General features: G+C 38.2%; 1 protein-coding gene across 2 annotated transcripts in view; it reads right to left on the minus strand.

The window, feature by feature from the left end:
• LOC107590531 (cGMP-inhibited 3',5'-cyclic phosphodiesterase A-like) overlaps positions 1-9,799 on the minus strand; it is a 103,610-nt gene extending 93,811 nt beyond the window's left edge. For both annotated transcript variants that reach the window (XM_016279307.1, XM_016279306.1), the window contains exon 1: positions 8,448-9,799. In XM_016279307.1, coding sequence (XP_016134793.1) covers positions 8,448-9,233 — 786 coding nt within the window. In that variant the 5' untranslated portion in view covers positions 9,234-9,799. The remainder of the gene's footprint in view (positions 1-8,447) is intronic.
• Between the last annotated feature and the right edge of the window lie 4,757 nt (positions 9,800-14,556).

Raw genomic sequence — 14,556 nt, forward strand, 5'->3', positions numbered from 1 at the left:
ATTTAAAATATAATTTGAAGAAGTGTTTCTTTCACAAAATGAGCATTGCATATATAACTATAAAATATACTATTTTTATATATACTATATTTTTCTCCCTCTTCACCAGGCACTCATGTCACTTTCATTTCTTTCAGGATAAATAAAGGAATTCACGTGTTGTAAATCAGTCTGTAGGCCTAAAGCACACATAGCCCCTAAATTTAGCAATCAACTATGCATATTATAAACTTAACATTTAATGTACAACATTGTTTTCTATAAAATTATTTTGTCTTTGTTACTCTTAGTTATAAAGAATGATAGTACAGTCTTCATGAGTTTGTCTGCATCCATATTGCATGTTTCCTCTCACTTGTAAAGTATGGTAGCAGTTATTTCTTCTAGTTCTTTCAAAGCATCTCTCAACGCAGTTCTTTCTGCGTTTCCGCTCACATGTTTTTAAATCTATTTCATTGAGGTTCCAAATAATGGCTCATTGGCTTAGATATAACACCAGATGCATATATTCTTAAGCACACATGCAAAGTATTTTTCACTGCTTGTCCTATTTTGGCACAATCCCTAAACTGAACTTGAGTAGTTTTACTAAGGGCACCCATCTCACATGAAATTGAACTATGCCAAACATATTCTACCTACCTCAAATAATGGCTCATTGGCTTAGATATAACACCAGATGCATATATTCTTAAGCACACATGCAAAGTATTTTTCACTGCTTGTCCTATTTTGGCACAATCCCTAAACTGAACTTGAGTAGTTTTACTAAGGGCACCCATCTCACATGAAATTGAACTATGTCAAACATATTCTACCTGCCTTCCTGATATTAATTACTATATATTTGATATGGTAATTAATTCTGAGACACTAATTTGGGCAAAGAGCACTAATTACTTGTTTAAGACTTGAAGCTAAAAGTTGAGGACTTGCAACTCGACTTGGGACTTGTCTGTCTTGACTCGGGACTTGACTCGAGAATTGAATGCAAAGACTCGAGACTTACTTGTGACTTGCAAAATGACGACTTGGTCACACCTCTGGTGGAAACGTCTGTGAACAGTCTGTGAAAAAGGTCCATCCCTTCACTACATGTTCTTTCTCATTAAATATCCTGTTACACGCCAAAATACGTCACATTACTGAAGTAAAATGGGTTGAATGTTATTATTTCTGCACCCGGCACTCAAACAAGCAGAGCAATATTTGTGAAGCACTGGAGAGCCAGTGTTTACACTCATGCATGTCAACCTACAGTATGAATGGCTTAAGCCTAACGCACACTTTAAGACAAAAGTAGCGTGTTTCATATTCAAAGTCTGCCACAAAGCTTCCTAGATTGTAGCTGACTTGCAAGCACACTGGTGAGACATGCACTGAATAACTGGCCAATTTTTACACATTTGAAAATCACAAGAAGAAAATGAACAAGAATTCTAAACGAACAAAAATTCTAAATATTTTAATCAACATAACTTGTTTTAGTACGTGCTTGATTTGTCTGTGCACAAGTCAAGTAAATAATCTTTTAAGATCTAAAGTAAATTTAAAGTAATAAATTGGAGGGAACACAATACATCAGTATGTTCTCTAAATGCACGTGCCACAATGAGTTTTATTAGCAACACTTCAAAGTTTGAAAATACAACTTCCATCAGATCTCCATTCATTTTTAATTCATTTTACAAAAAAGAAACTTGCGTATGTAAATAACTTTTACTGTAGCTCCAGCACAAAACTGATGTTTTTCCCCACTATTTGTGTCTTGATTTCCACTGCAAATGTCTAAACTTAAATCAAAATAGATGCAAAAATTACAAATGATAAAAAAAGGTGTGTTTTCTTAGAAATGTATCGAAATGAAGTGAATTTATGATTTAAAAAGGACAAATATCTGCCAATCAATGTAATTCAGAGAAACCTAGTTTTTATGCCACATTGACATATTTGTTTAAGCACAAAACTTACTTAGTTTTGTTCAACTTCTAAAAATAACAAGACTCCAGTCCATATTTTCATTTTGCACCTCAAGTAAATGTTTCTTGATTTAAGATATTTGCATTGCAAAACAAGACAAAAACCCTCAGAAAGGTATACGATATTTTTCAAAGCATACAACACTTAATGCCATGACTTTATCAATTTCAGACTTTCTGCTCCAATTCTAAGGCGTTAATTTTTGGAATAAGGCTTTTTTTACGACCCACATAATCCCTGATTAAACTGGGACAGGAGAAAATGACTCGCTTCCCCTTTAAGAGCAGATTTAAATACTCTCGGCTCTGCCCAGAGGCTCCAGCTTTTCCAGGCAGCCCTGGGCTAATCGCAATTCAGTGACCTGCTGAAGGCTACTAAAGGCTCCATGTGGTGAGGTGTTTGAGCTGAAAGGGCTCCTCGTGCCATTAAACGGGGGTTTTCCATGAACACCGTCCTCTGGAGACCTGTGTTTAAATGCAGGCATACGCAGTGAGTTTACCACCCAGAATCTCTTTAATAACCTTCAATGAAGCACTAGTTAACTTGAGAACTAACGGTTCTTGAGAACTAAAGGTCCAAAGTAGGGGTCGACCAATTATCGGCGCCGATATTAAGCTTTTTTATGATTATCGGTAACTTTCAAAACCGATTCACCAATAAAATAACTTCATTTTGAAACGCACTATTTGGCTCTGATGCAGCCTGTCAGAACTCACCACTCTGTGGCCTAAAGCAGTCTCCGCCCACCGCTCATCTGATTTGTTGGGAGTCAAGAGTCCGACCAATCAATGTGGAATTCACTCTCACACCGAAAGGGCTTGCTAACTGGAGCTGCTTCAGTGATCACGCATCAGTTGTCTCTCAAAGGTAAGGCAGCAGCAGACGTTGCTTAAGTTGTAATAGATCCCAATCCACTAACGTTACACTGAAGTTGCAAAACACCTCAATATTATCTATGGTTTCCGCGATGCAGAAAATGTGGACGGAATTGCGGAATCCAGTCATATAAATGGAATTTACTGTATGACACGGAATGTCATGAATTAATAAAAATTAGGTCAATACTTAAATAGAGTCGCGATATGGACTAGTAAATATTAAGCCGCAAAAATACTATTTAAATATGAATCCTGCATGTTCTGCATGTCTCGGTGTATGTAAATGGCACAGACGTGCGGTTTTGTTTTCTACACATACAAAGTGTGCGACGCTCGCGCTGATTTCAGCTTCTGTCGTCTCACTACATGAGGACATAAATACATGAACGATATCTCCAGAACTGCTCTGACTCCCTCTCAGAGTCACTTCATGAGCATTTGACAGTTTTATTTGAGTAAAACTATCGCAGTGTTTCCCACAAACTTGTGGAGGCATATATATGCAAATTCATTCTATGTCAGCAGGAGGTGCTTTGTTTTCTACACATACAAAGTTTGTGATGCTCGCGGTGATTTCAGCTTCTGTCGTCTCACTACATGAGGACATAAATACATGAACGATATCTCCAGAAATGCTCTGACTCCCTCTCAGAGTCACTTCATGAGCATTTGACAGTTTTATTTGACTAAAACTATCGCAGTGTTTCCCACAAACTTGTGGAGGCATATATATGCAAATTCATTCTATGTCAGCAGGAGGTGCTTTCGGAGTGGTAGAGATCAAGGTTTCCCCGATAATGCTGTACACAAAGCAGCGCTTCACTCACAAACGCTGCTTTATCAGATATTACATGCAAGATGAAATGAAAATGACATCCAAAATTTTCTGAAGACAGTCGGGTCCCTTCAGAAATACAGTGATATAAAAACACCCACACCGGGTTTCAATTTTGAAACATGCAGTGCTCATGTTTATTCAATGACATCAAAGACTTTTTGAAAATCTATTTGTGGCGGTCAGAAATAAATCAATGTATGGGAAACACTTACATAGGCTACAGAAACTTAAAAGTTCCTTCATGGCAACCCGTCAAAATATAAGTTTGGGTTAGCTTAAAGAAATGATCAGAAATATATTATGTGGTGCAGTATGATATGCATAATACTACTACAACAATTAATACAACTTTTGTTTAAAAGAATAATCACACAATACGCTGTTTCTTCCATGTTTTAATTTTAATAGTAAACCCTTTGTTTGCCAAAAAATAAAGAGTTGAACTCTCATTTGATTAAAAGATAAATTAAACTAATTTATGCCTTCATTTGCACTGTACTGTAAATTAAAACTAACTGAAATTTCTAGTGTCACATAGGCCAATACATTTCAATAGGCTATTGAACTAAGTGTGCCTGTTAAAGGCTATCAGTGTTATAGTTTCATGAAAATAGTTGCAGTCTTCTTAACTTCTACAATATAGCTATGAAGACAATTAAATAATTTACACTAATTATATACATTTTTTTAAGTTAATCCATTGATGGATGAATTGAATAGTCACCTCTACTATTGTAGGTTATGTTTTAGTCATCAGAAAAGAATTAATGAGGAATTATGAGAGGTTATGCTATTACACATACATTTCTAACATGTACATTATTGAAGCCAAATACTTACATTTCCCCAAGCTGTTTAGCTGTAGTACAGTATTCATAGGCTTAATCATGAAGCATACAGTGGCCCCACTTTTAACTCTCTCTTTATATTGCCCTTATTGCAGATGGATGCACAGAGGAAGACAAGAGTAAGAAGTGCAGTGTGGGAGTACTACACGTTTTTGTCAGAGCCCTTGTTATTCTTAATTTTGACATTTTCATTTTTACATCAGGCACACTGTATATATATTGGTTCATAATATCGGTTATCGGTCTACCTGATCTGTAATAATCGGTATCGGCCCTGAAAAACACATATCGGTCTACCCCTAGTCCAAAGTGCAAGTACTGTCTGCTTTGTATCAGATTGAGAAGATCAGGCCACACTGTTCATAAACTCGACATTGAGACACGTTTATTAAAATCCCAACTCCACGTTTATGTTTATTCAAGTCTATACAAAGACCAAACCATTTGAAGAACGTTACATAACTCACTTCACACAGCGATGTTCAAAATGAGAATCATTTTCTGTTCATCACTGAAAGCGCCCAGGGCATGTGCTCTACTGAGTGGACGACAGCTAATGGTCACAGCCGCTCTGAGCTCACTTCCTGTTTATGAACCAACCTCCCAAATGAAAAGATTTACTAATGCGAGTTTGATGCTCAGTTCGAATAAGACTTCACTTAGTACTTTTGGGTCTCAGTTGTTGTACATTTGCATCAGTAACATTTTACAATTAAAATGTAAATATTTCTGTAGCTCAGACAGAAGAGTGTGACGATAAGATACAATAGCCTGTTATTATAAGTCTATATCATTTTGGAAGATGCTATTTTTAAGTGACTTACATTGCATTTTGTCAGTTCATGCATTCATTCTTTGCTCTACAGTTTGAGATACAGAAACACTCATTAAATGTGAACTACATCATGTACAGTAGTGGCCAAAAGTGATATCTGGATATATTCACCCTTTATTCAAACATATTGATGCTATTTTCTAAGCATATTGCGTAGTTGTGCATGGAGAGAGTAAAACTTTTGTAAGTGCTCCACATTTCATTTTTTTCATCTGTGAAACACAATTGTTAAGGAATGAGCGTGAGAATGGCTGCTAATCAAATACAAGGGAGAACCAATGAAATATTAACAACTGATTATATTGTAGTCAATACGTTTTATTTCCTGTGAGCTTTTAGTTTTTCTATGCATTTGTTTGCATAGTAAAATAAAACCTATATTCCATGATTCACATTAGTTTGCCTTTTTTGCCACAATTTTGTCAGCTAAATACCTCAACCAAGTCTAGCGTTTTCCTCTTTCCAATTTAACTTGTTCCTCATATTTTGATGGTTTAATTTAACTTGTAGGCTCATTAAAAGCAAACATTGTGCAAATGTCCCCTCCAGACATCATTTTTGGCCACTCCTGTAGCTTGGTAATGACTAGACATGTTTTACTGTGTTAATGAAGTATTTGTCTCTTTGGATTTACCAACAAATCTTCACAAACTAGCATTTGTCTGCAGATGCACTGCAAGAGATGCACAGAACACAAGCAGCTTTCTAAAGATGATTTATTTGGAGATGAGAGGCTATGAGAAATGCACCATCCACCTTCAAGCAAGCCATTTTCTGTGAAAGTGTGAGACTTCGGAATTTTAAGTCATAGGTATACAGTAGCTATAGGTAAATAAATAAGTGCCGTAAATGGTAAGAGCATTTGCACTACAAACCAGTGTGTTTATAGTTATGATAATATATTAAAATAATATGATAACAAATACCTGTTTGAAATATCAATCAGCATAACCGACTGTTTTTGTACAGCTAGAATAACTGGAAGCGAATGACACCAGAAGTCTTGCAAAGTCAAGTTACAAACACACTGCTTTTATGTTAAAAATAGGAGCGTGCAATGATGTCAGGAGCATGCAAACATGCACATTAACATCACCAATACCTGATCTCATCAATGTTTTCATAACAATTGCAAACCGAACCAAAGTTCACAGAGTTCCTGTCGCAGAAAACCGCTTTCCCACCAACCAAACTCTGACGTCAAACAGACACCAAAAGCTCGTCTGTTCTGTGTGGCCCATTAAGACACACAGGTTATTGTCAGAGCAGACAGCCGGGACGACGTGAACAGCGCAGGGGTCACACGCTGGTATGTTTACACAGCCAGACCACACAGATAAAACAACTGCACATAAACCGCTATAGGAACTAATATCACTCCAGACATCACACATGTGCACCAGGTGTGTGTTACAGAACATGAAAAACACACTCAGGAGTCTGTGTTCTTTTCCATTTCACAAGTGTTGCACCGGCAACACATTGATTTGTCACAAATTTTGTTCCTTTTAAGGTTCCCGTAGGCAAAAGGTCCCTAATGCATTAATTATGTGGCCACTAGGGGGCGCAAACTAAATACTCGGGAGACCAAAGCAGCAAAAAGGCCAACTTCTCTGTGAAAACACTAAATGTCCAGTGAGAATAGCAAAGGAAGAAATATTTAATTCATACAAAATTCATCCATTGACTAAAGTGAGTTACAGTGCAAAACATGACACTTAATTTACATTCACTAAAGGATTTAATGCAAAACTTTAAATGCCAGTTCATCTTATTTTCGCATAAGTGAGCTGAAATTAATCCTGCAAACAGGACAAAAAGATGAGCAAATGTGACTACAATATTTGCAATTTATTTAACAATTATTCAACACCATGCTTAACGATAGCCAATTATTTGGACATATTTTTCAATAACTAGATCATTTCAGCTAAATATTTTGTGTACTTAGCTAATCAACAGTCTAAACATTAGTAGTGAATAGCACAGGCTGTATCCTGCATATTGTAATTTTATATGTAATAATTCTAACCTCTCTCTCTCTCATATATATATATATATATATATATATATATATATATATAATTTTTTGCAAAAAAATTTACTTTGATGACAAAAATGTACAAAAATAAGGTATCTGATCATGTTACGTTCTTTTAAGCTACATAGCTTAAGAAATGTACTGCTTTACTGTACATGCAGCCAAACGCCATGACATCCCGTTGACAAGCCAAATTGTGCTACACACAGTCGTCTGTACCTGTGTGTGTATGTAAAATACCTCTAATATGCACAAACACACTTCTACATGCTTTTGCAACCCCGTTGTGCAGAAATCTCCACTGTAGTCTATATGCATGCTAGTTCTGTGAGATTTTCGTCTATGTGCTAATTTAAAATATAACACAAAGCATGTCAGCACAGCTGTAAAATCAAAAACACACCAAATAGAGTACAAGACTTCAAAGTTCACTGCTTTAGCCATGAGCTTTTCCTGCTGATATTATGTCATACATGAAATCTAAGAATGCATGCTTGAGTGAAAGTATTCCAAGTATCCAAGTAAGTGGCAGGGAAAACAAAAAACTCTGGAAAAACACAACCAACAGAAATACATTTTCATAGATTTATGATCATGTAATAATAAGAGGTAACACACTTTACATTGCATTATGGTATTATAATTACTTACAACAGCAGTAAGTGCATGCAGTTAATTAGTACCACTACTATAGTTTATGCAAACAAACAATAACGTGTGACACTATTTTTTTTAATTAATATGATCAATAGCAGCAAAAGCAACATTAAGACAGTCGTGTTGTTGAACAGCTGCTTAATTTCCGAATTCAGAAGCAATACAGCCTAAAAAGTGTTTAAAGCGCGTCCTGACGCGGCATTATTGTTCTTCTTGTGATCGAAAGCGGCAGGAATAATAACAATGTCATGTTTTAATCCGCTAATACGCGAGCAGTTACAGTAAACGATCACGATCGGACTTCTAAAGACGTTCCCGTTCCGATTGTCGTTTGCGATCGATAGCAGCACTATCAATAAAGAGGACATACCTGGTCTCTCTGCAAACAGGGCAGCGATGTCCGCCTGTGAGACTTGCTCCTGGGCTGGCCGTGCTGTGCCATGTCTGACGAGACTACGGAGCTGGACCTCCTGCGCCTCTTAAATACCGGAATATCTCCCCTCGATCCCTCCCGGTGTGATGCGCCCTGCTCCGGCAGCAGCCTGTCCGCATACCTCGCCAACAGGACCCCCAGCACCCCGAGCAGGTACGCCAGGTAGGGTCTCCAGCTGGCGCGCACCTTCTGCAGCGACAGCAGCGATACGGTCCTGATGACGCTGATGAAGAGGAGCACGGAGATGCCCTGACCCAGCCGCACCACCATGAGCGCCCCGCTGGCCAGGCAGGCGAGCAGCACCAGCGCGGTGGCCGTGAACGAGTACAGCTGCTGCGCATCCAACAGCGACTGCGCCGCTGCTTCGCCCAGATGGCACACGGTGAGCAGGAACACGGCCGTGCGGATGAGCACCCCGCAGCGGAGCAGATACACACCCACCCAGAAGAAGGCACACACGAGCGTGAAGACGGGCGAGAGCAGCTGCCACACGAGCTCCACGAGCGTCACCAAGTGAGAGCTGGAGTGCGCGTGTGCGCGCTCCGCGTCCCAGTCCGCGGACTGAGCTAGCAGCGCGAGCAGCACGGACAGCGAGGCGACGCACACGGCCGAGGACAGGCTCCTACGGCTCCACACGAGAGCCAAGCACGAGTGCCAGCAGTCCTGCTCCACGGGAGTGACACAAGTGCGCACATAGCCGTTGCGCACGGATTCCAGTGCCATCGGTCACGGGAGAGCACGCGTACGCGCTCGCGCACACACGCATTAATGCGCAGAGCCGCTGTTCCTTTTCACGTGAGCCAGTGACTCTCGGACTGGGACACTTCAACGCATCCTCGAAGTCAAAAGTAAAGCCGGGGTGCGCGGAGGAGAAAAGCGAGTCCCTTTTCTTTGCAATGCGTAAATTCCCCCATCGTCTTGGGATCCAGTCGAGCGGAACGAGGAATTCCTGATGTTTCTAGGCCACCACCATCATCCTCCTCCTCCTCATCATCATCATCAGTGATCTCTCTCTCCCTCTCTTTGTTTCTCTCGCGTGCTCTCGGATTATTCCCCCTCTTGGATCATTTTCACGCGTGGAAACTCTCGCTACACAAAGATTTCCGTGACTTTTGGATCGTATTGGCCAGTGTCCCGTCGCTCGCGAGGCGGTCCTTAAACAGAGAGAGCGCGCGCTGCTCCGTATCCCGATCAGACCCGATTCAGAGCATCAATCAGTTGATTTATTGATTTCAGCTGCTCGCGTCCACGTGCTTTCTTCCCCGTTTTATTTTTATAACTCACCTACACTGGCGTCATTATCAGGACCTTTCCGTGTGTGGGGTCCGATTAACTGGCGGGAAATAGATTTTTCACATTTGAAAAGAAAAAGAGAAATCAAAATACTTTTTTAAAACCTAAATATTAAACAACTTTATTTTTTATGTGTATGCTGTGCAAAAGGTGAAATGACACTACATGTAGGCTGATGTGTTTATCCGATTTTATCTCACTTTTTTGATTTTCTTCTTTGGTATTGGCTTTTGCTGACTGGTTTTTATTTTACAGTGAATATTATAGTTCATTAACATAGACTGATAATCATCATTCCTTGTGATAGTAAACTAAATTCATATGAAAGTCACAAATGTTATAGTTCATTAATAATCTATCAGCCCCAGATTTGAAGAATTATTTAATATTACTATTTAAAATGATTTCAAAATTTCTTCTGTATTGTTCTTGCAGACCTAAAATTTCATGGTTCATTACCATTCACTAATAATTATGATTCCCTGCGATGTCAAACAACAAGTCACTGTCATTGTTTTTCTGCTGGTTTAATTAAGACTTTGTGTGTTTTTCCAAAAAACCCTAGATATGAAGAATTATTTCATATTTTTATGCGTTTATTTTCTTCAGTCCTTCTTCAGTATAAGTTCTTGATGACTTTACAGTACAATTTTACAGTTTGTTAACATTCCCTATTAATGCCCCATCAAGATCAAACAAAAATCATATGACCATCATTTGGTTTTCTTGGCTATTAGTTCTAGCTGAGCAGTTTTCCGCTAATGTATTAGTGGCTAGTTAACATTCACTGATAAACACGACTCCCTATCATTGCAAGAACGAGATCAAACAAAAATCCTATGAATGATGGTATTCCCAATCTGGCTGCCATTCACAGAGGCACTCGCAGTGTGGGCAGAATTCCCAGGAGGAAGAAAACCAGTGTCTAGCACAGGAACTAAGGACCATCTCTCCGTTGGCTGGACAGAAACTGGCAGCCGAGGCATTTTAAGAGTCTGATGGATGTCCACATCCCACGGTGACGCTCTGAGATTCCCGGCCTCCCGCCGATGAGGAGCGGCTGCAGGGAATGTGGGAGTGCTTGTTTGGAAAGCCGCAGAGGCAACAGTCTCTTCCGGTCTCGGTTCTCGGGTCAGTTGAGGGCCAACTAATATTAAGTCCTTGCGTCATGTCCTCCAAACAGCAAAATAAAGATAAGGTTAAAAATTGCAGGGAAAAATCCTAGCGCAAACACAGCAGAGCCGTTTCTGAAGATAAGGAAATGCCCCTGTTAAAACAAATATCTAAATCCTGTATTATGATGTTAGGTCATCATAGATTAATGCAATTAGTGGGAAATATGTTCAAGGAAAAGCTCATTTGGCATTATGGAATATTATAAATGGTATAAAGGAGCTTAAGTGGTCTTAAAATACAGAAAGCCAAGATTATAATTGAGGTACTATTATAGTATTTGTTAATATTTTGAATCCGTTTTTATTTCCTATTTTAGTTAATATTTTAGTATTTTTATTGTGTTTTTGTCATTAAGTAGTTTTTGGTTTATATATATTACATTTTGTATATATATATATATATATATATAATATTTCATCAATTTTATTACGTTCTATTTAACTTTTATTATTTCAGTTTTAGATATTTTAGTTCATCAAGTTAAAAAGCTAAATATTTAAAGATTTTGAACATGTATTTTATTTCAAGTAACAAAAATATCTGATTGATTGATTCATTTATTTATTTATATTTAAATGTAACTATAATGACCCTGGACTAAAGTAATGCAGGAGACATTTGTGTTTCATCTGTACCACAACATATTCTTAGTTGAAAATAATTGGCAAAAATCCAATTAAAATGCTGCAGCAATTCCCAGGTTTTCCACTAAGTGGCACTACATTTTCCACGCGATAAGATGCAATGATCAAATATTTCACTTTTTGTATTCTCTAAATGTCTAAATGTTTTCTGCTCACTTTCGCAACGAATCCAGATTGATCTCTCAAATGCATTAATGTGAGGCTATTTCCAGCATGTTTAGTGTACGAATGTGTCACAACGCTCTCAAACATTCAGTTCCATTGGAAAGATGCGCTCAAGCCAACGTTATACATGAGAAAAGAATAATTGTATGCAGACTTGGAGGTGTTTACACTTAAATCTATTTGCAAGTCTCAAAACATTTTAAAACTGCCAGTCTGAAACATCTCGCCCGGCCTGTGATAAATAATCAGACACTCTGGGTTCAGGGCTTGCTGCAGAAAAAGCTGAAATATAAGCATGAAACTGTGTGGGGGAACCGAACGTGTGAGTCCAAAATGCATTACAGGTGGAGCAATTGAGGATTAAGTCTGGGAGAAGATTCAATTTTCCCTCCTAGTACATCAGCTGTAGCATAAACCCAGGCTTGGCACAAGATGCAGAGTATAAAAGCATAATTTCACCTCCACCCCTGCGCGCTCCTCGCTGCTCTCTAGACACACTCCTGTGATTAGGATCTGAATGGAGAATGTTCTGTATGCAGAGAGTCATCCTCGGGGAACGCTGGGATGGAATTGTGGGATACTGTCACTGCACGGGCCGGGTTTTCAGCAATCGGAACATTTACATAAGTCATTTGAAACATGCATTGTGTTGGTCGAGCACGCTGTTATTTCTAAGAGTTGTGCTCTTAGACAAGCGATTCGCAGTCCCAGCCTAATGTCACATGTCACGTGTATATAGTCATAATGTCACATGTATATAGTGCTTTATACAATACAGATTGTTTCAAAGCAATTTCACAGTAAAAAAAATTAATTTAGCAAAATACATAAGTTGTGAATGAAATCAATTTTTAGCTATAAAGCAGCTCTACAGATGACAATGGTGCCATTATTCAGCTCAGTTCAGTGTTGATTCAACTCAGTTCAACAAGTATCGATGTTGCAAAGAGACAAAAGTCAAAAGTCAACTTTCTCCACCTCTGAAATACTTTCATTTTTGCTGACATCAGCAAGGCCTCATCTCATTAAGCCCCTCCCCTCTAATTACCTGTCACTTCTCACAGTCCAATCGAATCCAAATTGATAACTCAAGCCCCGCCCCGCCCTCCATTTATTTATTTTTTTGTGAAATATGCTGTTATTTCTAAGAGTTGTGCTCTTAGACAAGCGATTCGCAGTCCCAGCCTAATGTCACATGTCACGTGTATATAGTCATAATGTCACATGTATATAGTGCTTTATACAATACAGATTGTTTCAAAGCAATTTCACAGTAAAAAAAATTAATTTTGCAAAATACATAAGTTGTGAATGAAATCAATTTTTAGCTATAAAGCAGCTCTACAGATGACAATGGTGCCATTATTCAGCTCAGTTCAGTGTTGATTCAACTCAGTTCAACAAGTATCGATGTTGCAAAGAGACAAAAGTCAAAAGTCAACTTTCTCCACCTCTGAAATACGTTCATTTTTGCTGACATCAGCAAGGCCTCATCTCATTAAGCCCCTCCCCTCTAATTACCTGTCACTTCTCACAGTCCAATCGAATCCAAATTGATAACTCAAGCCCCGCCCCGCCCTCCATTTATTTATTTTTTTGTGAAATATTCTGTTTTACTCAAAAAATGGGAAATGGGAAAATAAACTGCAAATTGCGAAGGTTATCTAAAACGCAAACTAATAAAACATTTTGTTAATTGAAATAAAATGAAATAAAATAATTAAATTACAAGAAAAACGTATTACAAACTTATTTCAATTAGTGGCCAAGGCACCATTTCTAATTTTCATTTAGTTTAAGTTGAAGCACTAAAATTACTAACTTGAAACAATAGTAATATTTAAAATAAACAAAAACTAATAAAAATGACAAAAGCACATAACAAAATTACTAAAAATGTAACTAAAATTAAAATGAAAACAAAGTATAAAAATAAAAATAAAAGTACAATAGTAAATAGATTATACTAAAATAACCCTGATTGTGAACAGTTCAACAGGAGTGACAGATAGATATCCATGAGCACAACTGTATTTTCTAAAACTGTCTGAGAAATTAAGTACTTTTTACTTTTGGATGGACAGAAATTTGGACAAACTCTATATACATTTTTGCTATTTGTTTACTGCATAACCGTTCAACAGACTGACATTGCTTCGCAATTATTTGTACCCAAAAGAGATCAAGATGAACTGCGACTGGTTACGTTTTTTGTTGTAATCTAAATGCAAAGTGGACCAAAAGTCTGTCAGCAGGAGCCTGCGGTGAAACAAACCTCACCAATATTTCTGGAACCTCATTAGCATCACATCTTTCAGCAAAACTGTATCTGTTTAGTACAGCTGTTGCATAGAGACCAGAGCTTGACATCTGACCCAAAAACGTGCTCCGAGACAAAAATCTTTTTCTTGGAAGAACAGCCGGTTCTAGAATGGTAGCAGAGAACCGCTGAAGTGTAAAAACCAAAAAGCCTCCTGTAAATACAAGTGCATGCTTTTTAATTCCCCAGTTACAGTGATTCATAATCACAACAATGTTTAATAGTGGGTCAGTAAATAGAGCATTTTTTAGTTAGGCCCTCATCACTGACCTCTGGGAGAAAGAGCAATAAAGTAACACTACATTCCCTCGCACCTTTGACCCCGGCACCCAACAGCTGCTCGAAACATGGAAAATCTGCCCATGTGGAGAGTGTTCTGACCCTAAGGAAGCCCGTTTCAGCTCCGGGATTAAAAATTAAAAAACAACCTCACAATTCAGACTTTTTT

Source organism: Sinocyclocheilus grahami, unplaced genomic scaffold (assembly GCF_001515645.1).
Source record: "Sinocyclocheilus grahami isolate Dianchi unplaced genomic scaffold, SAMN03320097.WGS_v1.1 scaffold129.1, whole genome shotgun sequence".
Taxonomy (NCBI): Eukaryota; Metazoa; Chordata; class Actinopteri; order Cypriniformes; family Cyprinidae; genus Sinocyclocheilus; species Sinocyclocheilus grahami.